We start from the raw sequence: 24,278 nt of genomic DNA on the forward strand, positions 1-24,278 counted from the left end.
TCTCTGCCAGGTCTCAAACCATCTCAAAACCAGTTTTTATTGGCCATGGCCAATTTGAATATACAGGAAGTAGGTATTGCTTTGGTATTTGCTTTTCACGTAGGCTCAGTCAACATTGGAGATATAGAGAAGCAATGGGCAAAAATGACACCTAAAAAAAAGGTCCCTTAGATCAGGGGGCAAATAGATTTTTTTTAATCAAATTACAAATTTAGGCACAATAATGTGTACATATACACCAAACTCTAAATAATACATGCTCCCCAAATATAGCAATTGAGAAGATTTTAGATGAGGTGGCAGTGTTTACAGGCAGACTTAAAGTTATTTCATTTCTGCAGGATGGATATTTATGGCTTCTCAGAAAGCTCTTTTACACAAGTCCTTGGAAGGCATCTTTGTGTGACTCAGTTTGTGGCAAGTATATGTAGGATGATAAAAAAGGAAAGAAAGAGGGGGAACATGTGTGTGTGTGTGTGTCTGTGCACACGCACGTGCGTGACTTTGAGCACACATCAGAGGACGTACAGTATATATACAAGTTCTGAGTGAACCTGGCGATGCGACCAGATCTGTTTCAAATTTTCAAACAAAAATAAGTCAAGTTCTATAATCCTGGTGTGACCTGGATTGTTCGACATAGTTCATGATTCTTGCCCATCAGACACCCAGTAGGAGCACTATGTATTAAAATGTTGAGTATGGTATATATAGTCTCTATTGATAGATAGAGAGAAAGAGAGTTATGGTCAATGTATAAAATGATGAGTTCAAAGAAAAATGGGACATTAACAACATCTGCAGGGTACAGCAAGCACACATCACACAACTTGGTGAAGGTGGAAGTCCAATGCTGTTTATTACCAGATTGTGTGAGATGAGATGAAACCTGGCTAAACACGGAGACAAATGGACTCTTTAACTTTGGATTTTTGCCATCAATGCAATTTCCACAGTTTTTTTAACCGAACCGTCTGCCAAGGAATGAGCAGGCTCAGTGAGGCCTGCTAAGCTGCACAAGAGGAACACCAGCGTGGCGAACGACGTGAGATGGTTGTAATCTCGGAGTTCGATTGCTGCAGATTATCAGTGAGTCAACCTATTAGAATCACCAGGAAAACTCAATAAAAGGCAGATGAATGGAAAACCAGACGGGAGCAATCAACCCAGAGCTGGTTGTCTGTCTGTAACGATCCCGCTCTTCTTCTCCTGCTTGGCTGGGAATGTCTGACCCCCCTACCCCCACCCCAGCCCCCCCTCGCCCTGCCTCCTGCATGGCCCAGTTCGCCCTCCTCAGCTAATTACAATTGATTTATTATGGACCAGGTAGCTTATCAGTTGCCCGGTGAAATTACCATGGCCGTGTATGTGTGTGTGTCACTATAATGTGCGTGCGTGTATTGTGAAAATGTTTTACCGTGACTGTGTGCGGTGTTGTATGTGTGTGTGGATGGGGTGTGTTTAGGGGTCCGATGTCGAATGTCAAAATCAATTAGCATTGATTGCCAAAAGGTTCATTTTGCCAAAGAGGCCGGCGTCGAAGGGGATTAAACTTGCCTGGCGCCCCTGACAACTTTGATACCTCACAATGGCTGCCGTTTTTCCCCGAGCCGCGGCACAGCTAACAAGCTCTCAATAGTATAACTACAGGTTTCTTTTTTTTAACCCTCGCTCTCCCCCTCTCTCAGTGTTGGTGTGGCTAGATTTCAAATCAGGCATCCACTATTGAGGCCTGGCAAGGAGATAGATAGCATTGATCAAGTATCAGGGCCGCTGAGATCCTTTGAAATAAAGAAAATAAAAAAGCTCTGCGATCTTAATCCTTGTCAAGGAGCACTGCCTAGGAATTCAAATTAGGCCTGCTCCCGGCTAACAATGAAGGCTACACAATGTCAGACTAGTATGGAGGAATTAACAACAAACAAAAACATATTGGACATAAACTATATAGATTATTATCTATAGTTAGTATTAACTTTTTTGGGGGGTTGGGGGCTGGGGAACTCACGCTTACTAAAAGCATAATGGTTGTTAGTGGGATTACAAGGGCTTCTCTCAAAACATCTTGGTTACAGGTTAGTGGGACTTGAAATTGAAATGCAGTAATGATATGATTATTTATTATCCCACTGGTCTATAAAAACAAACATAATATCCATATCCAGCAGCGCCACCGCTACACCAGCGCCCAGCAGCGCCACTCTTAAAAGACATGGGTTACAGCTGATAGCGATAACAGATTAATATTGAAATGGAAAAAAAATGCATGTATTTACAAAATGATAGTTAAACATAAATTATGAAGATAATTTTAAACCTGTACCAGGCTACAAGCATTACTTATCAATGACAAAATATGTCTTCCATTCAGCAGTGGTTCTCAAACTTTTTCATGTCAAGGACCCCCATCTAAAAAATATTTTATGCCAGGGATTTTTCAAAAATAGCAGATCTACAAGCTCATAGCACGGCACTCAGTGCCGCGCTATGAGCTTGTAGATCTGCTATTTTTGAATAGCCCAAGGTATAAAATATAGTTAAAGTGGTTAAAATGATTGTGACGCTATATTAACTCATTTAGCTGGGGACCATCTGGTACACCACCCCAAGGACCCCTGGGGGTCCCCGGACCCCACTTTGAGAACCAACACCCTACAGGGTGAATTATTCTAGAGTATTTCAAGTTTCAACACACCCCAACAAACACAAAACTCCTCTTGGCTCAAACCTGCTCTCATCTACACACTCAGAATGTGATATCTGATAAAGATGATGACGAATGGCTCGTATTTCAGACACACCTTGGCACACACACGCACGCACGTTTGCATTGCTATACCTGTGAGGACATCAACATTTTATCATGCCAATTTTGTAAATGCAATTTGCATGCCATTTTTAACCCTAAATGAAAATAGCCTATCTACAAGATCACAATGCGGTGCAGTGTGAGCTTGTAGATCTACTATGTTTTGGTGCACGACACCGGCACGCAACTAAAGTATAAAACAGGCATAACTACAACCCTAGACCCTAAACCTAAGCTCTAAATGCCTAATCCCAACTCTAACCCCAATCTAATTATTTTCCTAATTGCAAGCCTACAAATCAAAGATCGTTTTAACCATGAAAACAACCATTTCTCTTGTGTGAACCAGGAAAATAGTCCTCAATGTCTATTTCTCAAATTCTACAATAATTGTGTGGCCTCAGAAGTATAGTAATATACGAGTACACGCACACGCACGCATGAGCACACTCTCTCTCACTTTCTCTCTGGACTGAGAGACTGTAAGTTTGTGTCAAGGACCCCCAAAATCATATGTATTTGGCTGCGGACCCCCCGTCGCAAAAATATTTTGCGCCAGGGATTTTTCAAAAATAGCAGATCTACAGGCTCATAGCGCGGCACTAGGTGCCTGCTGGTGACTCCCTGGTATCCCCCAAGGACCCCTGGGGGTCCTTGGTGGTATCAGTCAGTATTATGGAGTGTGCACGTGGTGAGAGTCACAAAGCCCTGACAGAATACACAACAAATAATTCCTATGAACCCTGCACTGATACTGCGTGATGCAGAAGTGCACGTGTGCGCGTGTGTGTATGTATGAGTGTGTATATTGTTCTTACCTTCAATAGCCAGCATAGCTCTCAGTTCTCTGTTGAGCAGCTCAAAGCGTCTCTCCAGATCGTGTTCTTTCTCCCTGCGGCGGAAAAGAACAACAACAACAACGTTCATCAATATGTTAATGGTTAATCATTAAGCACTTAAAGAAACCTGCAATAAACATCGATTCAACCACTTGCCAGGACCTTCCCCTGGCCTCACATTAATCTACTACTGCACATAAATGACCGACACACACACACACACACAGCTTGCCTGTCTATACATGTACAGTGATCTACAAGCTCACAATGCATCGGGACGCGATGTGTTGTTGTGAGATTGTGTACCTGCTATTATTATTTTTTAAATGGATATAAATAGGGATGCCAGGGTTAATACGGTTAAGACATTGTTTTTTTTAACTATAAATATGATAAAATGTGACTTTCATAATCTGACTTATTTCAAGAAAAATTAACTAGCATAAATCCTGAGCAGTTGGTACTGTAACTCTAAAGTCCAACAGCCATATTAGCTGATGATACAGAAATGTAATCCCATGCAGTGTAGATGCGTCTATATACTGTATTATGATGTGTGCACCTGTGTTTGTGTTTGTGTAGATGCTCTCTGTGTGTGTGGTGTGTGTGTGTGTAGAAGCGCGGTGTCGGGCATCGTCACACAAATTCAATTCCTGCCTCTTTCAGTCGTATTGGAAAATGAGCTAATTCTGCCGCTAATAGAATTTGTCCTTCAGAGGAGCCTTTTTTCCTCTTCTCCGCCACAAAGACAGAAATGAAAGGCCTAATAATCAGCCCCCTCTGTCAATTGGCCACTTTAAAGCCTCCCTTTTTCCACCATATAATGTGATTATGAATACTTCAATCTCTCCTTCACTCGTCCCCTTTGAAATCCTAACAGCCGCAAATGGAGAAAAAAGCAGTGTGTTATTGTGTGTGTGTGTGTGTGTGTGTGTGTGTGTGTGTGTGTGTGTGTGTGTGTGTGTGTGTGTGTGTGTAATGTGTATGTGTGTATCCCACCCTGTTGTGGCTCACCACACACAAAGAGACTAGCAATGGAGTTATGATCGCTACAATTGTATTGATTTCATATCGAGTCTGCATGTAAATCAATGTGGATACACAGAGAGACGGAGAGACAGAGAGAAAGAGAGAGAGAGGGAGAGAGAGAGACAGACAGACAGACAGAGAGAGATGGAGTGGTGAAGCTTGGCTGTCGTATAGATTATATTCAGTTCATCTTAGTTCATTCTTTATGATCTGTCTTATCTTGAGTGTTTTAGCTTGCTGTTAGCTTGTTATTTTGTTTGTTTTGATGTTCCCATAAGACACGTTTTATTGTAGATGTTTTTCCGCATTTTCATTATTTCACACAGCAAACAATCAGCAGACTAATCTGTCAGGACAGATCCTGCTAACAGCCGAATCTGTCCGCGCTACAGCCTTGAACTTAATTATTATTAGTAGGAAAAACACAGGAGCACCTGGATGGAGCGGACTGAAAATGGGAGGAGCCAAACCTGAGTTCCTGTTTAACACAAAAAAGGAGGTTGTGCCCCCGAATGGGTTCAGCAGACTGACCAAGCAAACAGACAGCAGTGTTTAACTGTGTGTGTGTGTGTGTGTGTGTGTGCGTGTGTGAGAGAGTGAGTGTGTGTGAGTGTGAGTGTGTGTGTCAGAGCATACGAGCAGAGTGGGAGCGGAGTAGGGAGCGGAGAGGGACGATTTTTAAACGTAGTAGGGAGTGGGTTTATAAAAAGGTAGGTGCGAACTCGGAGCGAGGACCACCTGCCGCTCCAAGCCGCTCTGGTCGGGGCCCGCGCACCACATGTTTGAGCATGCCTGGTCGCACGGACAGACACAAAGAAATCCATAAGTGCACAGCGCATGTCCCTGATCAAGATTCAACATTCAAATTTCTCCGTAATCCACACAAGTATGTTAAATACCTTGTGTCAGCTATGTTATATTACCAGCCAGTCAAAGGATGCAATTTGAAAGTGACGGGTTTTGGGGTGAACCACACTCGCTTTGCGACTCCCCCTCTCTCGAATCTCGTGATAAATCACTAACCCACAGCATTTTATATTAAAAGACAATGCCTACATAAAAAGGAAACTTAGATGGCGTCTTTATAGTAGGCCTAGCTGTCCATTGAGGCTCTTTACACTGATGGGGACGCATTTGTGGCAAAAAAGAAAGTGTTTCGGAGACGCAGCAAAATACTATTTTTTCAACATGAGCGGATAGCGAGCGTGACAACTGCCCCCTGGAGCGTGGAGCACCATTTCCACCCGCTCCACTCCGCTCGTATGCTCTGGTGTGTGTGCATGCGTGTGTAATAACGTGTCAGTCAGTTACTTACAGTAGAGAGAGTTGGTTCTGTCGTCTGATCAGGGCATTCTTCTTATTAACCAACATGAACCACTCTTGCATCATTGATTCTTCTTCCTCCTTATTGTTACCTAGAGAGAGAGAGAGAGAGAGAGAGAGAGAGAGAGAGAGAGAGAGAGAGAGAGAGAGAGAGAGAGAGAGAGAGAGATTTGGTTACACATCTGGTAGGACACCATTCCCATGATCAGAACCACTTAGACGTTGAGCTGTTGCTCCTGTTTAATCGTTGTGACATACAGTGTATGAACTTTCTAACATACAACTGTAGAACTCAAACACCAGATTATGTCAGTAAAAGACATTATCAGATACAAGGTCATGTGTGCCTTTTATCCCCTCCTTCTCTCCAAACAGTGGCTGCAGTAACATTATCTTCTTCTACTGAAATAGTATGGTACACACAATACTATGCTCCACAATTTACAGTTAACCACTTATAGAGGGGGTGTGATAAAAAGCGTTAAAAATACATTTTCATTTAATTTCAACTTTAAGTTCTTAGACAGTATTATAATGTACCTAACAGTACTTTTACATGAACTCATACATACACAGGTTAATACTGTTTCTGTATGAGAAATAGATCACACACACGCACGAGATAAATGCTGATAAACATACTCCTACTGTACCCACAGAGCTTAAAGACGTTTAAGAGATGTTTGTGTGAGCCCGTGTGTGTGCAAGTCAGGGGCACATGTTCCAACATATGCTTGTGTAAACACACACACACACACACACACACACACACACACACACACACACACACACACACACTTCACACCGTGCATTCCCGATGTCAATACGACTCCTAGCGGAGCCTGGATTAGCTGAGCGATTACCGTCGAGCTGCTTTACAGACTGGAGTCTCTCTCACTGTTAGGGCAGCACATATCCCTCACACATCACTCAACCTGAGCCGTCACAAAAAAATATAGAAACAGCTTTAACACCTGCCGACAGTTAATGTTGCACTATACACAACACACACACTCGCTCAACTTAACACCTGCTGACACTCAGTGTAATGCAGTTTATACATCATGCATACAGTACATATGCATGCATGCACTTCACATGCATGTGCACACACACACACACACACACACACACACACACACACACACACACACACACACACACACACACACACACACATTCATGCACACGTACAGTACAAACACAGACACTCGTGCATGTGCACGCACACACTGCCACAATGCCAAAGTGGCTCAGCAGCCATAAGGCCACTGGCAGTAGACTGCTAAAGAGATTTTTCCCCCGGACAACGATCGAGCTTGCCATGATCGAGCCATGATCGAGCTTGGCAATGTAAAGAAAAATAAGCTTGGGAAATGCTATTACCTACCCCAGCCCGAAAGCCCCCCCCCCCAAGCCTGTGTGATGCTTGCTGAGCAATGTCAAGGACCTTGGCACTGGTCATTTTACAGCATCTGCATGCTCACAATGTTTACTTAAGATGTTGAGAACCTAGGACTAACAGCACCTTCAAGCTCCTTAAGGACTAGAACAATGGTCAAAACGGTTGTCCTAGTAATAATTCCCCCTTCTCTTTTTTGTTTACAATTACAAATTAGGTATCTTGCAGACGCTCTTATCTAGAGCGACTTACAAGTGCCAAATCGGAATAATCAGAGTAAGCATGAAGTCTTGTCAATAAACAACAAGGTAGATAGTCACATAGAGTGCAGAGAGAACGATATAGAAACTCGAAGAAACTTGGATATCAGATCCAAATCACATTCTTATTTGTGGTCAAGAAAAAACTATCTCAGAAAAAAGAACATGATAACAAGTGACGAAGATATATCTGCATAGCAAACTAGCATCAAGAAGGGATACAAGGAGAGTGAAGTGAAGAGGTGGAATCTAAAGAAGTGAGTCTTCAGACCACGGCGGAAAATTAGGAGTGAGTCTGCAGTTCTGACTGCAATGGGCAGTTTATTTAACAGTTTAGGAGCCAGGAGGGACAAGAGACTAGGATGTGTGGAGCATTGTCCAGGGTGTTTTTATTCTTGTTGTTTTATATATATTTTTTACTTTTTACATTATTATTATTATTGAAATTACTATTACTAACCCTGTTACAATGTCTGAGGACCAAAACAAAAATAAATGTTGCTCTTATGTACCTGTACACAAGATATAACAATAAAGACCACCTTGAACCACATCATTCTATTTACAGACTTTTTTACACTCCCTGGGTTAAATTGACAGTCAGGATATGGCGCAGTATCTGAGCCATACCAAACACCAAAACAGGCTATAATCAGGAACAGCATATACATATTGTCACTGTCTATACAAATACTTCCCAACATACCCATCCTAACAAATAGGAGCTGTTCTCACCTGGTAATCCACAGGTATTATACATTTTCTACTTGAGGAGCACTTGAAACATTATTCAAGAATAGACTAAAAGAAAAACAGTGAAAATAAATAAATAAAAGCGTTCTCAACATGAGTGTCATTAACCTGACATTCATTATGGTTTGTGAAAAGGAGGGATGAATCGGGGAAAAGAGGCAAGGTGAGAGATGGTCTCAGAGAGCTTATGTTATAATCTCTCTCTCTCATTTCCTTCTCCTCTCCCGGGAGGAGTGTGTAATAGCCGTCTACCTCTGACATGCATCACAACAGAATTAAAACTAAGTCGACACTTTAAAACAGCTCTTTAAATTGGGAGACGTTAAGAGGCAGGCAAACATTAAGAATGTTCCTGTTGAGAGGAAAACACTTTAAAATGTACCTGATGTGACTGGCTAGTTCTTCTTTACCGTGGAATTCATACATTCATGAAATCCTGTTACGTACTTCAATTGGTCCTCAAGTACTTGATATGTAGTACTGTAGAGTACTTTATATTTCTCCCTTGTCTAATTTTTTTATACTATAGAAATACTATAAGAATAGTACAAATATACATCAAATGTACAGTATAATGCGTGCGCACGGACACACACACTTGTTCTCCTACTCTGCCTTCAACCAGTCATCTTTTTCTCTCTGCACACACACATTCTCTTTCCCTCTCTTCAGCCTCCCTTCTCTCTCTCTCTCTCTCTCACACACACACACACACACACACACACACACACACACACACACACACACACACACACACACACACACACACACACACACACACACACACACACACACACACACACACACACACACACACACACACACACACACACACACACACACACACACACACACACACCCCTTAGGGGATATTGTATCAACTTACCTATCCCTTACCCTAACCTTGTCATAACCGCTCTACAGTAACTCTAACCTCATGAAACTGCATTGAATTCACATTGGGGACACCAGTTCTGTCCGCAATTACACATGCATCTGCAATGAACTGTTTTGATGTCCAAGATTTGTCCCAAAATGTTTCAGGAAAATACACACAGAGAAGCAATGCTGAGTCACTGCGTCGTCAACAGAAAAAGGCAGAGTGGTATGTATTTGTGTGTGCACTGTATGTATGTTTTGTGTGTGTGTGTGTGTTAATGTGGTGCAGGGACAGGTGTCTGTGTGGATATTTGTGATGCTCTGAACCAGCAGATGTATGTAATTTCATTTAGGAGGGAGGGATCGAGCAAGAGAGTGAAGGAGGGAAAGACAGAGAGAGAGAGAAAGCAGTAGGATTTAGCAGAGTCGCGGCTCGTGGATTACTGTAGTCAACTTTGAAATGGACGACACTGGGAGGGGGGAATAAAGCCGATGCTGACAGGTCATTGTGCCGACTCGCAGTCAAATAAAACAAGCAAATAATAATGGCAAATATTAAGCCGCTGTGACATTGTAGCGCGGCCGGCTGGGAGACGAGAGGGGATTAGAAAGCTATATCCCCTGCTGCTAGTCCAACAGTCTGCCAGCGAGACAGTCAACAGACACACACACAATCACCAGAGAGACAAGACCGACCGACAGCAGCCATCAGCGAACCAGGCAGCAAGTCACAACAGTCATCATCCAGCCAGTTAGCAGTGTCACCTTCGTCTTTAAATTGCATCAAACATTTTTTTTTTTTATGTGCCACTCAACAACTAGTCAGTCAGAAGCATAGAATGTAGGAATCTACAGACAGTCATAATGAAATGGAATGCTTTGTATTTGAATCTAGGTACAATTCATTAAGATGAGAGTGGTCCTCTGCAGATTAATGGAAATTGGAAAAACGGTTCTATCACGGCTGGGCCGGGTTACGTTCCCTGCGTGGCTCAAATGGTAGGGTGTGGCAAGGCACTGGCAAACAACAGAGTGAGGACCTTGTTTGCCATATTCCATATGCCATAAACCAAACATACATTATGTATGTCCTCATCGTGATGCAAAGCACTCTGGGTAACACGTGCGCCAAAGTTAAGAGTGACAATAAACACAAAGACGAAAAATATTACACAAAGGAACCAACTGCAGAACACACTGTGTTGTATGAAAACACATGGGTGTAAATATCCCTGGCAGGTGTTGTTGACATTGGCTCTGTGGTTCCAGCCTTGGCTGAGACGCCATGTTGGCTCTCTCGGGGGAGCCATCTTGGATCAAAGCATCCAGCGCCTTGGCAGGGAGCATTCTGGGTCGTCTTGCGCTGCTTGCCTTAACATGCATTGGAGCCATCGAGGCAGTGCAGAGCAGAATGGAATCGGGCCAAAATTGACTCGCGATTGTAATGGCACTAATGTTGTCATCTGTACGTCTGATGTACTGGGTTTCCATATGGAAGAGAAACCTTATCGTTGTTAATATCATCCTCAGTGCTACTCCCTTATCAGAGGTACCGCCATGGCGAGAAACACAGACGCATAGATACAATCGACACACACACACATGCACTGACACAACCAAGATACAACAGATACACACATCCTAACACTATCTGATTCCCTAGCTCCCTGTTCACTTGTTTCACACATGCCAGCGTGTGCACACACACACACACACACACACACACACACACACACACACACACACACCCACGCACAAGTTAAATGAATGTGGAGGGAGAGTGATTACTTTCCTTAATGCTTGTGGAACAGCTAGTTATTGCAGGTTAGTGTGTGCTTTGGTGTGTGTGTGTGTGTGTGTGTGTGTGTGTGTGTGTGTGTAAGGGGGACAACATCCAAAACGTGTGAGAAAGAGAGAAAAGGAATAGGAGAGAGATGGAGGAGGACACAGACAGAGAGAGCAAATGGGAGAAAAAGAGAAGGTGGCAGAGAGAGACAGAGCGAGAGAGAAAGTGCAAACAAACAATGAGTGATTGAGTGAGTGAGAGATGGACAGAGAGGTAGCCTCTATAGCCAAATAAGATTAAGATAGCCATCTTGGCTAGTGTTCCCTACTCAGATAGGAATAATGAAAAGGCCCTGGGGTAATCACACCACTGTTGTTACTACTGTCCTACACACACACACACACACACACACACACACACACACACACACACACACACACACACACACACACACACACACACACACACACACACACACACACACACACACACACACACACACACACACACACACACACACACACACACACACACATCCTGAGTGTTCATTTAACTTTAACTTGAGAATGTACAAATACATTGAAACATGCACATATTCGGAAATCACAAAGATACACAATATAATGAAACGCACAACATTATACACATGCATGAACACACAGTTTGCACACACACACACACACACACACACACACACACACACAGTAAAATAGTGGGTTAGTGTTCATTTATTATATATTTTTTATTTTTTTATTTTTAGAGTAGCCAAAAATGTTTACCCGCTTTTTCTCCCCAATTTAGCCGTTATGCCAATGAATTCCTCCGCACATACATCTCTGTGTTGTCACTGCTGTTGTATTATACTGACTCAGTGAGGAGCCCCCACCGAGAGGACTACTCCTCCCGCCCAACACTCACTGCTGACAGGTGCCGCCCCAGCCTGTAGGAGTACGTGCAATGACCAATATCACCCTCCCCGCCCGGCTCCCTCCCCCCAACACGTGCCAATTGTGTTCGCATAGACGCAGGACAACATGAATTTCCACCACTGCTGAATTTGCAGCACCATCCATTTCATGCCTAAATATCGATTCTGGAGTCATTATGGCAATATAATAATCATAAAATACTGTGTGTATATATATATATATATATATATATATATATATATATATATATATATATATATATATATATATACATAAATATATACAATATTTTCTTTTCAGCCATCCCTAGTCCCAACTTCTTGGTGACTTGAAGGAAGGACGCTGGACAGAGAAAGACAGCCTGACAGAGAGAGTCAAGACGTACGCAGAGAGAGATAAGCGAGACAGACAGCGAAGGCGAGAGGAAAGCAAAACGGAAGTTAAAGAAAGCGAGCGTGGAAGAGGGAGGGAAAGGGCCTCGTTTAAAAGAGAGACAGACAGAAAGAAAGAAGTGACATGAAAAGCTGTGATCACAGCGTGTTCGTCTCATTTCTTCTCCCAGCGTTCACCCTGTTTAATCCAATAGCTGTTAATCCAATTTGTCTATCGGACATTTAAAAAGGAGGAGGAGAAGAGAAAGGGGAAACGGGAGGGATGAGGAAGAGGGGAGGTGTCGGGGGTGTTGGACCCAAACCTCTCTTCCTCGATGGCCAAGATGCTTTCTCTTTCTCTTTTTCCTTGTTCTCTCCATCCGACCGTCCGATATCAGCGGGGATCGGGGAGTTAAGATTAAAGACGGGAAAAGACAGAAGGCTGGAGAGAGAAAAAGAAAGAGGGGCTGAATAGAACAGGATGAACATTGTTTCCTGTGATTGGGTACAAGCTCGTTAAGGGGCTGTCGCCGCAGCGATGTGAATATGCATGGGAGGGCGTAATCAGATGGGTTGGTGGCCGTGACTGGAGGGGGGGATTGTGGGTAAGTAGCTCCTACTGAAGGTTTGATTTAATTAATGTGAGTGGCAAAGCGGCTCCTCAAGGAGTCTTGTTAGCAAAGAGACTGAGAGAGAGAGAGAGAGAGAGAGAGAGAGAGAGAGAGAGAGAGCTACAGTACACAGTAAAGTCCTCAGTGTTGATTTATCCATTTGGTTACATTAATACAGTTCAATTAACACCCAGAATTATACGGTGTAGAACGGCAGAGAGAAGAGAGCGACAGAGAGATTAAAAAAAGCAGGAGAGACTCGCCAGGCCTGGCATTAAAGGACGAGACAGGTTGAAAGGGAAGGCAGTGAGAGAACGAGTCAAAGCCATTTTCAAGTCAATCTGACAACTCACTCTCTCCTCTCTCTGTCAGAGCCTGCAGAGTAAATGGACCCTTATGGGTTATGGGGGTCCTTGAAATTAAAATGTTTTAGAACCTCTGGTGTAGCGTGTACGTGCGTGCATGTACGTGTGTGTGTGTGTGTGTGTGTGTGTGTGTGTGTGTGTGTGTGTGTGTGTGTGTGTGTGTGTGTGTGTGTGTGTGTGTGTGTGTGTGTGTGTGTGTGGTGGTGGTGGTGTGGGGGGGGGTCTAACAGTGCTGGGTCTTTTTAGCGGGCCCTCGACAGCACCACAATGGCTCCTGCGTTTCATTGAACCTGTACATAATATGGACTGAAAGGAAACACATGAACCTATTCACTCTCACACTCTGTCTCCATCCTTCACTCTTTCTCTCTCTCTTCTGGATGAAAAAGACAGGCAGAACAGAAAGAAAGAACTCCCTCCCGTCTCTCCCTTTCTCACACACACACACACACACACACACACACACACAGGGCGGGGGGGGGTTCAATGGTTGCCTTTTCCACCGGTGTCATTTGTCAAACACTGCTTGCTTTGCAGCTTTCAATGAGATGGAGGAGAGAGTGAGAGAGTGAAAGGGTGAAAGAGACAAAGAGAGAAAGAGAGAGAAAGAAAGAGATAGTGAGGGAGTGAAGGGTGTGTGTGATGTCAGAATATGTACTGTATGAGAGACCTCAAGCTCTCACAGCAGACGTGTGTGTGTGTGTGTGTGTGTGTGTGTGTGTGTGTGTGTGTGTGTGTGTGTGTGTGTGTGTGTGTGTGTGTGTGTGTGTGTGTGTGTGTGTGTGTGTGGGTGTGTGTGTGTGTGGGGCTTAGCAATCACGTAATCAAGTGGTGTTAAACAGTGTTAAACATGGGAGAAACAGTGGTTGTGATAGTGAGATCTTGAGGTTGGGTGGAAGGGTGACGGTAATATTGTGTGTGTGTGTGTGTGTGTGTGTGTGTGTGTGTGTGTGTGTGTGTGTGTGTGTGTGTGTGTGTGTGTGTGTGTGTGTGTGATTATCTTTTGCTAAAGTCTCTTTTAATGAACGGTACAGCGGAGGGCCAGTGTACATACGCTAACACAGCTCTTTGATGTCACTAGTGTGTGTGTGTGTGTGTGTGTGAGAGAGGATGACAAAGGCAAAGACTTTGGTTAAAGGATGAGTTTGCTCTGCTAACATGCATCATTTCATCTCTCTGTCTTACTCCTGCACACATCCTTGTGTATGCACACACACACACACACACACACACACGTGTGCACACACTACGCACATTCCATCTCTTTTCCCTGTCATCCCTCTCACATGCAAGCACGCACACACACTTGGGTAAATATGTTTGACCTCTGAGCTAACAGCAGGACAACCTCCAGAAGACTCCCATCACCTCAGAGCTCTGTGTGTGTGTGTGTGTGTGTGTGTGTGTGTGTGTGTGTGTGTGTGTGTGTGTGTGTGTGTGTGTGTGTACACTACACGCAAGGACAAACACAGTTCACCTAATAATAGATTTACTCTGGAGATGAAATGGTCATTTTATGAGGTTTCAACTTGAGAGATGCTGTGTGTGTGTGTGTGTGTGTGTGTGTGTGTGTGTGTGTGTGTGTGTGTGTGTGTGTGTGTGTGTGTGTGTGTGTGTGTGTGTGTGTGTGTAAAAACATGTTTCTCACACACACTCCACAGTGCACACAACCTGTGCATTCTTTCTGCGACACACATACACAAATGAACGAATGCACACACATGCCCCCCCCCCCACACACACAGTCTCTCATGCTTTCTTAATCAAGCTCCTATTTTCTGCAGCCTCCATCTATGCAGAGAAATTGATTTCAAACTGAACAACCAGCCTCATCCTGTCTTTGTGTGTTTAGTTAACCAACAAAACCCAGAAATACACCAATGCCCTCCTACTAGCTCTCTGTGTATCCCACTGCAAAAGGCCAGCCACTGCAATCTCTCTCTCACTAAGACTCACACACACACACACACACACACACACACACACACACACACACACACACACACACACACACACACACACACACACACACACACACACACACACACACACACACACACACACACACACACACACACACACACACACACACACACGGCCCCCCATCCCTCCACTCCTTCACCCCCTCGACTCCATCAAATTGCGTTTTTGCTGAGAATCAATAAACATTATCAGAGACTGGCAGACTATGGGCTGGAGGAGGCAGCTTCTGTCTGTCTGTTGACGCTCTGACCGCCCTGCCTCCACCACGCATGCACGCACACACACACACGCTCGTGTACGCACACACACACACAGAAAGATTAGCACATACACACAAGGCATAGACATACAGTCCAACACACACACACACACACGCAAGGAACTGACAGGTACACGCTAAAATCCTTGGCACGAGCATTCAAATTGAAACAAATGGACCCGTAATTAACACTGAGGATGTTACTGCCTAGACAGATAACGAAACACGTGCACCCACATACACACATGCAAGAAAAAACAGGCACAGGAAGGCAGACAAAAGGTGGTCGTTCCTAAGGAATCAATTCATCCAGACAGTTTACACGCCATTGTAAGTTGAGCGACCCACACTCGTGACATTGTGGGTTCGAATCCAGCTTGTGACACCCGTCAACCCGTATTTCCTGTCTCTCCACTGTTCGATTATGAAAGTGCAGGAATTCGCTTAAACATAAAAGGTGATAGTTAAATATGTTTCCCATTACAGCTGTGTCAGCGTCTGTCGCCAAGTGACGAAATCACAGCTGTACAGTACGTCAATAAGAGCCACTGTGCGTCTATGAAGACGTCAGGGACTTTACACTGCCTCTCTAACCAATTAGAGCGCTCTGTGCTGGTCAGCTTCCTTTTAGCTTTAGTGTTAAACATCTCCCCCCACCCCCACCCCCACCCCCCAACTCTCTCAAACAACGCTCTTAAAGAACCATTTCAAATGAGGGCTAAATGAGATGATTTCCAACCTGTCCCCATTTTGCTGAGGGCTAAAGAGGACAGGAAGTCGGGGAAAGGGGGGTCTGCTGCACCTTCACCCCGTTTCTCAATTACCATCTTCATTACTGGTATTATCATCACACTTTTCACCTGGTTCCCAAACACATACACACACTCTAGGCTAGCTTATGTTAGGTTGACGTGGCTGCTGTGTGTGTGTGTGTGTGTGTGTGTGCGCAAGTGTGAATAAAGGACGAGAGAGGGGGAGAATTGAGTTTTTTTCCCCCCTTTTTTCAATACCAGAGCACTTCAGAAAATTAATATAGCAAAGACGGAGCAGATGAGATGAGAGGTTATGTGAGGGTGTGTGTGTGTGTGTGTTTGCAACGTAAGAGAAAAAAAAAGTCTGATTGGGGAGCTCACCTGCCGATACCCCCTAAAAAGGTATTTCATTAGTGAGCACTTTTACCAATGCGTCTCCGTGAACAAAAGGCTGAGCCACCCTACGCCTGCACTCCAGCTCTACACGGGCCCTCCAGCAAACCCGCTCGCAAGAACAAGCCAATGGCGGGGAGGAGGAGAAGAAAAGAGGAGAGGAGAAGAGAGAAAGAGAAGAGGCTATCCCTGTTCATAATCTCATGACAAAAGGCAAAAAGGCATCATCCTATTAACAGCGTGATCTTCACCAGCTAGCTGCTAGGCACTGAGGGAGGGGGTTCTATTATAGCCAGGGTGAGTAGGTGATAGCTGAATAGGGGATGTATATATGTATGCGTGTGTGTGTGTGGGGGGGTGGGGGGGGCACATGTCTCGCTATTAGCCCAAGATTGAGGGGAGGCATGTGGGTGTAAGGAGAAACAAAGACGCCGCACACCCCTTAGTCTCTCTCTGCTTGTTGCTTTGGACCTCCAGGGTCACACAAGGCTGTGGTGATGCTGTACAGGAGGACTGGGGTTGTGTCATCACACAGATATATTACTGTGCGCCTTATTTCAACACAACAGATGCGTTATCGCACGGCACGCTTCCTGGAGCGTTAATCAACTTGTTTGCTCGCCTTTGCTTGGCGACACGTGGTGCTCGACGAAAAGAGACGCGCTTATACATAGTCATACAGGGGTTTTGTGTGCAGATAATAGCAGATCTACATTGGGATACGTTACGTTGTGAGCTTGTAGATCGTATATTTTCAGCACACGCCGCCGCTGTCGTATAAATCAGACTTCAAGCCACATTCGATAACACACAAGCAGCAGTAAAGACAGAGAATGATGAGAAAATGTCAGTGTGATGAAAGGAATGCAGGAGAGAGAAACTGATTACACATGTGATTTCTTGTTCCTCTAGGTGGCGAGGGTGCTCGACTGCTTGCCTCAGGTTAAATGCACATGCTGTTAGAATGGCGAGTAGGAATGGACAGGTGTTTTGCCCTGATGAACGCCGTCTGACCGAAAGCTTAACTATTATGAGAGAAACTTGCATCAAGTATCTGTCCACTAGTACCACCGAGTCTAGGGGTCGAATCCACCGCGGTGCGTCCGATTTGGCCGACACAATTGGCCCGTGTTTGGGGGAGGGAAGGCAGGCAACGAGGGTGACCTTTGGCATTGCACTTGCTCATATGAGCTGGGGTGCCGCCTGTCAGCTCGGGGTGTAAAACGGGAGGAGTAGGACTGAGTCCTCCTGGTGGGGGCTCCTCACTGGCAGGTGAGAGAGTAGTGTAAGTCCTCCCCATAGATTGATGTTTGCGAGGTGGAAAAGTGTAGAACCTCCCCACACGGACATATGGGTGGGGGATCCAATTAGCCTAACCCTGACCGGGAGAGAAAGTGGTAGAAATAATTGACTCTGAAAAAAATAAGTGATAATCACACGCCATCTACCAACCATCTATTCTACTGGCGTACTCATGTACAGTAAGAGTGACAGAATAAATGTGTGTTCAACTTAAATGTGTGTCAGTAAAGGTCAAGGTTGCATGCATGTGTAGTTGTGTGTAAGTCTATACAAATGTTTGTGTGTACACTGTGTGGAAGAAGTATGGTAGAAGAATTACACCTTATAGTGTTATTATGTCTTATATGTTCTGACAATCTGAATCATAGAGATAAGATGCCATGGCACAGGCCTGGTATCTGTTGTTTTGGGAAGCAAGTTCCTCTCTTATCTATATACAGTAGCTGTGCTTTATCCCTGCTATCCTCAGAGAACTACTTTACCACCACACGTAATGTTTAATGTATTTCTCTCATGTATTAAACTTCTATATTATAACGTAAAGTGTCTCCCATTCCGTTTGCATATCCAGTAACACTATAATGTAATATTACATCTATTTTGAATACAATATATAGTTCAAACGTTTAAACACTCAAGAGGAGTAGTGTAGCTCAAGGACGTTTAAGGGCATAAGCCAAAAAATGTACCAGCGTATTACTGCTGAAACACACACACACACAAATATCATGGCAGAGCACGCACGCTCACCTGCGCACCGGCCTCGAAGTTGAGCCGCCTCATTTAAACACGTTGATAGGGAGAACTTAGAGGGACCTTTTTGGAAGAGACGTGACCAGTACAGATACTCGCCGCGATACCAGCGTCCTCCCCTCCCCTGCACCTCCTCTCATCATCTTACCACCTCCTCCTCCATTCTCCTCCTCTCCAGGCCGCTGAAAAGCCGGTGATGACCTGGGTGCGTAGCTTATTAACCTCCCTATCGCTCCTTATCAGCCAATGAATAGGCCAGTCATCTGCCCCTCCTCTACCCACTCACTTCAGGGGTTGAGTTATTTCTTTTTTTCATTCTCTCTACTTATGTCAAGTCTATAATTTGATCCACGTGCAAAATAAAAAAAATATATACACATGTAAGGCACGGGTGTGTGCACGTGCACGGGTGTACATGCATGTTGGAGTGCGCAGGCATGTTTTCGAGTGGCCACGTATGTGTACATACCTAAGCACATATAGCGCCTAGTCACTGACACACACTGGTGCAGATATTCCACCGAAGCAGATAGACACACAGATACACATCGACAATCTATTTCAGTTTTCCACGCTGAGATTGAAAATGACACACCACACACACACACACACAGTAAAATCCTCAGTGTTGGTTTATCCATTTGTATACAAATATAACCATTTGGTTACATTTGCATCCACATACAAGATTGTGTTGTTAAATGTTGAAATATAAAGAAAAATATAAAGAAAACAATCAAAACGTTTCCGATTTTTTTAAAACAGCAGATCTATAAGCTGTCAACGTGTCACATTGCGACGCGTTGAGAGCAGGCAGTAAGCATTCGCCGCTGGATGTGAATCCGATAAGGAAGTCAATGAAAATGCTGCAGTTCTCCTTAACAGCCTCCTAGAGGGTGTCACTACCCCCCCCCCCCCCCCCCCACTGGCTTCAGAAGAATTACCACGCCATTGTAAGTTGAAAAAAATCAATCGCTAGTTTAAATTCTTCTTTCAATTACCACGATGTGCTTTGATAAAATACTAAATGATGGACCCATTAATTCATTACAATTGATGATGAAGGGCTTCTACTGGTTCTACTGATTGAATACCCACCCTTGCTGCCCTTCTAGCCAATAGCATGTGCTTCCGGTTGCTTTTCAGGACCAGACATTCCAAGATGCTGGATATGAATTCGCTGAAATAGTGGCTTCAAAGCAGGACTGTAGAAACCAACGTCACAGCTCCCTTCGTCCATATTAATTTTAAAGTCTATGGTTGAGAGCTTGCAGATCAGCTATTTTCAAATAGCCAATGTATATAGGGTCAAAGTGGTTCGACTGATTTTGATGCTATATTATTAACACATTTAGCTGGGGACCCCCTGGAACCTGCAAGAAGCCCAGGGGGTCCCCGGACCACACTTTGAGAACCACTGCTGTAAGAAGAGCAGTTTGGTGGTGCTGGGACACCTCGATTGAACACAGAACAGATGATCGCCAAGTGGAAGAAACAACTGCAGGCAGGGGTGCACCAAGTGTGTGTGTGTGTGTGTGTGTGTGTGTGTGTGTGTGTGTGTGTGTGTGTGTGTGTGTGTGTGTGTGTGTGTGTGTGTGTGTGTGTGTGTGTGTGTGTGTGTGTAATCCATAGAAACAGAGAAAACAGCAGTGGTGGAAAGCGTACTCACGTTTTTACATTTGAAAATAGCCGAAGTCTCTACAGGACTGAAGTGGTTAATGTATGTTTTGTAATAATATGTTAAATCTACAAAGTAACTAGTAACTAAAGTTGTCTAATAATTGTAGTGGAGAAGTAAAAGTATTGAAAATTGTAAATACTCCAGTAAAGGAAAAACTCCTCAAAATTGTACTTGAGTACAGCACTGAGCAAATGTACTTAGTTGCTTTCCACCACTGGAAAACAATGTGAGTACACAACAAGATCCTGAGTGTTCATTTTTGTGTGTATGATTGAGAGAGAGGGAGAAGGTGTGTGAGAGAGAGAGAGAGAGAGAGAGAGAGAGAGAGAGAGAGAGAGAGAGAGAGAGAGAGAGAGAGAGAGAGAGAGAGAGAGCGCCAGCATACATGAATGGCTGATTTCTCCTCTGCTTTGATGGCATTAAAGAGCTCTCTTTCTCTCCATGTGAACGATGGCGGTTAAACGCTTCTCTCTCTGGCTCTCTCTCTCTCTCTCTCTCTCTGTGTTCCTCTCTCACTCTCTCTCCCATCTTTTTGACAAGAAGGGCCACCCAGCAAAAATCAACTGATGCAAAACGCCACAGTAATCCCCCCCCTCCACACCGCCGCCCCTCCCCTGTCTCTCTCTTTAGTGTTTGACACAGTAGCCATTATCTGTGGGATTTAGACAAACCAAACCCTCCTCTGTTTGTTACGTTCTGCTCCTCCTATGACTGCCCTGCTTCAGAGTGGCCAGGCTGCCTCACGTGCACACACACATACGCGCGCACACACACACACACACACACACACACACACACACACACACACACACACACACACACACAGGCTTGATGGGGGGGGGGGGGGGTCCAGTGTCTCTTGGCTGAGTTCCACTCAAGCCTCCGCCTGGACTATGAGTAACTAAAGCCAGATTTATACTTTGTCGACGCCGCTAAAACGCGCCTTATCGCTATGCTTGTAGATCAGCTATTTCCGGTGAGTTTGCGTATAAATTAAGCATAACTCTCTCCGAAATTCAAAAGTACATTGCATGGCATGGCATTATGCAAAGTAAAACCCAAGAGTGTTCATTTAACTCTGAAAGTGTGAAGACACCGATACACTTTCAGAGTTACATGAACACTCCAGGTTTTACTGTGTAGGGCAGTGGTTCTCAACCTGGGGGTCGCGACCCCCAGGGGGGTCGCCAAATAATTTGGGGGGGTCGCCAGATTTTTTGGTGAATTTGAAAAAAAAAAAAAAGTTTTTTTTTTTTTTTTTTAACAAAATATTTTTTTATGTTATCATTAATTCATGTTTTATCAGTTAATTTACTCAATTTACCCACTTTTTGCAAAAATGTTTTGATAATAAACAATTATCAAATAACCTATTGTAATTAAATTAACCTTCGCGCGCGCGAACGGGACCGTGCGCGTGCACGCGGGGGGTCGCGGGAAATACTATCATTATTTTGGGGGTCGCGGCCTGAAAAGGTTGAGAACCCCTGGTGTAGGGGGCTAGTTACATTATTGAAAGAAATACTTCAACATCACTGAAGTGTTATTTTCTTGAATGAAATACCTGTTGTATATCACTGTGTCTGTAATGACTCAGTACACTGTATTATCAGCAGATCAAAAGACAGGGACATAAAACTTCATACATTACATGGTACTCTGATAAATGGTGCAAATTGGTGGTCAAAAGATCAATAAGGTTAATTATTGATTAACACGTTGTTATACATAACGTTTGAACTACTTGTGGCAGAAGGATGAGATTGATTGCGTTTTAAAGTTTGTCTCAAGCCATTTCTGTTCCCTGTATTACGTTTCCTAGACCAGGGGTTCCCAAACCTTTTAGCTCAAGGGCCAAAAGAGAACTTGGACATTTGCCCGGCACCCAAACTAGTGAAAATAGCAGATCTACAAGCTTGTAGATATGCCATTTTCACTACTTCACTACTAATAAGAAAATATCGTATTTATTTATGGAAATTAAAATTAAATTAAATTACTTTTGAAAAATGTTTATGAAAAGTTGTGATTTTTTTGTTTAAACCTTTTTATTTCTTTTGAAATAATATTTAAAAAAATGTGATGTAGGAAACGATAAAAAGGGGGACATTTACTTTGCGACCCATAAAAATTGGTCCGCGACCAAAACATGGGTCCCGATCCACTGTTTGGGTGGTGACATATGCACAGCTCTGGGTTGCCCGTGTTATTATTACTACTGGCAGAATTAGGAATACAATTCTGTACAATTATATTACTGTAGGGGCAGGCCAATTTCATTTATATAGCACACTTCAACAAGGCAATTCAATGTGCTTTACACAGAACATCAAGCAAAGGAAGTACAATTATAAAATGACATTAGGATGCATAAAACAAAATAAGTTAAAAAAAAGTAACAGACAATTACAGTGCAGAAGAGAAAGAAAAAGAAAAAAGGAAAGCTGCTACAAAGGAAAGTAGCAGCGGCAAACATAAAGGTCTTTAGTTGTGTTTTAAGAGAAATAAGAGTGGCAGCAGACCTGCCGTTTTCTGTAAAACGTTCTGACACCAAAGGCTTCATGCTGACCACAGCTTCAAGCTACAAAAACACACATTGATAAAGCGTGGATAATGGTCAAATATTCTCAACTATGAACAACAGTATACTACATAAATATGAACCACACCAACCAAGTGTAAGCCTGATGCTGAGTCTAGTGTGGGACAAAAAGCCATGAACAGAGGCGGGAAGTAACTAAGTAGTAAGTACAATTTTGAGGATTTTTTTTACTTTACTGGAGTATTTCCAAATTTCTGTACTTGTATTTCTACGCCACTACATCTAAGAGGCAAATATTGTACTTTTACTCCCTTGTTACTGCTCTAAAAGCCAGGGGGCTGGAAGGGACAAACTAGTTATGATAGCTAAATTAGCAAAAACACACACACACACACACACACACACACACACACACACACACACACACACACACACAGGTAGGTGTCAAGTGTTTGGGGATGGAGGGCTGGAGCTGACTACCTGTTGAGGCTGCTAATGCGTGTGTGTGTTGTCAGACCAGTGATAACCCCCTGTTAACCCCGCCCCCCTCTCATTCTATTGACAGACAGCTCCAGTTGAGCTTAATTGGCTCCTCCCTGGCCATTAAGAGTAGGTGTTAGGACACATTAAGGCAGGAGGGAGGAGAGTAATGAACGTATTTAATGACTGTTTTAACGTCAACTCGTTACTCTCACGCTTCTCCTCCCTCCTCCTTCATTCCATCATTCCGGATGTCTTGCCAGCATCATTTCTGTCTCTTGTCCCCCTGTTCTGTCTTTTGTTTTGATTCTTTCCTTCCATACAGCATCTCTTTTTGTTTCCCCTTATTTCTCTTGTTCAAACTTTCTTAATTATTTTCTCCTTCGTCTCTCTCGTCTCGTATTTAAGGATCTGTTCAGTGCACGTGTAAACAGCGTTACAGCGTTTACACCACAACAGAGTACCCATTAAGAAGTTATACTTTCAAATGCTCCTTAAAGAACAGATACTACTGTTACTTCTACTGTTAATTCTACAAACAAAACAACTATTGCTAGACTGCTCCTACATTAAGTACTGTTACTGGTACGACTCTACAACATTACTACTACTATTATTATGACTTAATTCATGCCTCAGGCTCTAAACACAATACACAAATGCAAAACTAAGCACTGGGGCTAAATAGCTATTTAAATAGGAATGTATTTGGAGAGACAGCTGTTGGTGTTTGTTGCCCCGAGTGCTCATTACAATGGGGAAATGGGGTGGGGGGTT

At 43.7% G+C, this 24,278-nt stretch overlaps 1 protein-coding gene across 2 annotated transcripts in view; it reads right to left on the reverse strand.

The window, feature by feature from the left end:
* Positions 1–24,278, reverse strand: part of ehbp1 (EH domain binding protein 1) — a 189,222-nt gene that overhangs the window by 9,467 nt on the left and 155,477 nt on the right. For both annotated transcript variants that reach the window (XM_084077333.1, XM_084077332.1), the window contains exons 21-22: positions 5,993–6,092; positions 3,628–3,701 (exon numbers count right to left, since the gene is read on the reverse strand). In XM_084077333.1, the coding sequence (XP_083933459.1) occupies positions 3,628–3,701; positions 5,993–6,092 (174 nt within the window). The remainder of the gene's footprint in view (positions 1–3,627; positions 3,702–5,992; positions 6,093–24,278) is intronic.

Source organism: Gymnoscopelus microlampas (assembly GCF_963454915.1).
Source record: "Gymnoscopelus microlampas genome assembly, chromosome: 13".
In the NCBI taxonomy this organism is placed as follows: domain Eukaryota; kingdom Metazoa; phylum Chordata; class Actinopteri; order Myctophiformes; family Myctophidae; genus Gymnoscopelus; species Gymnoscopelus microlampas.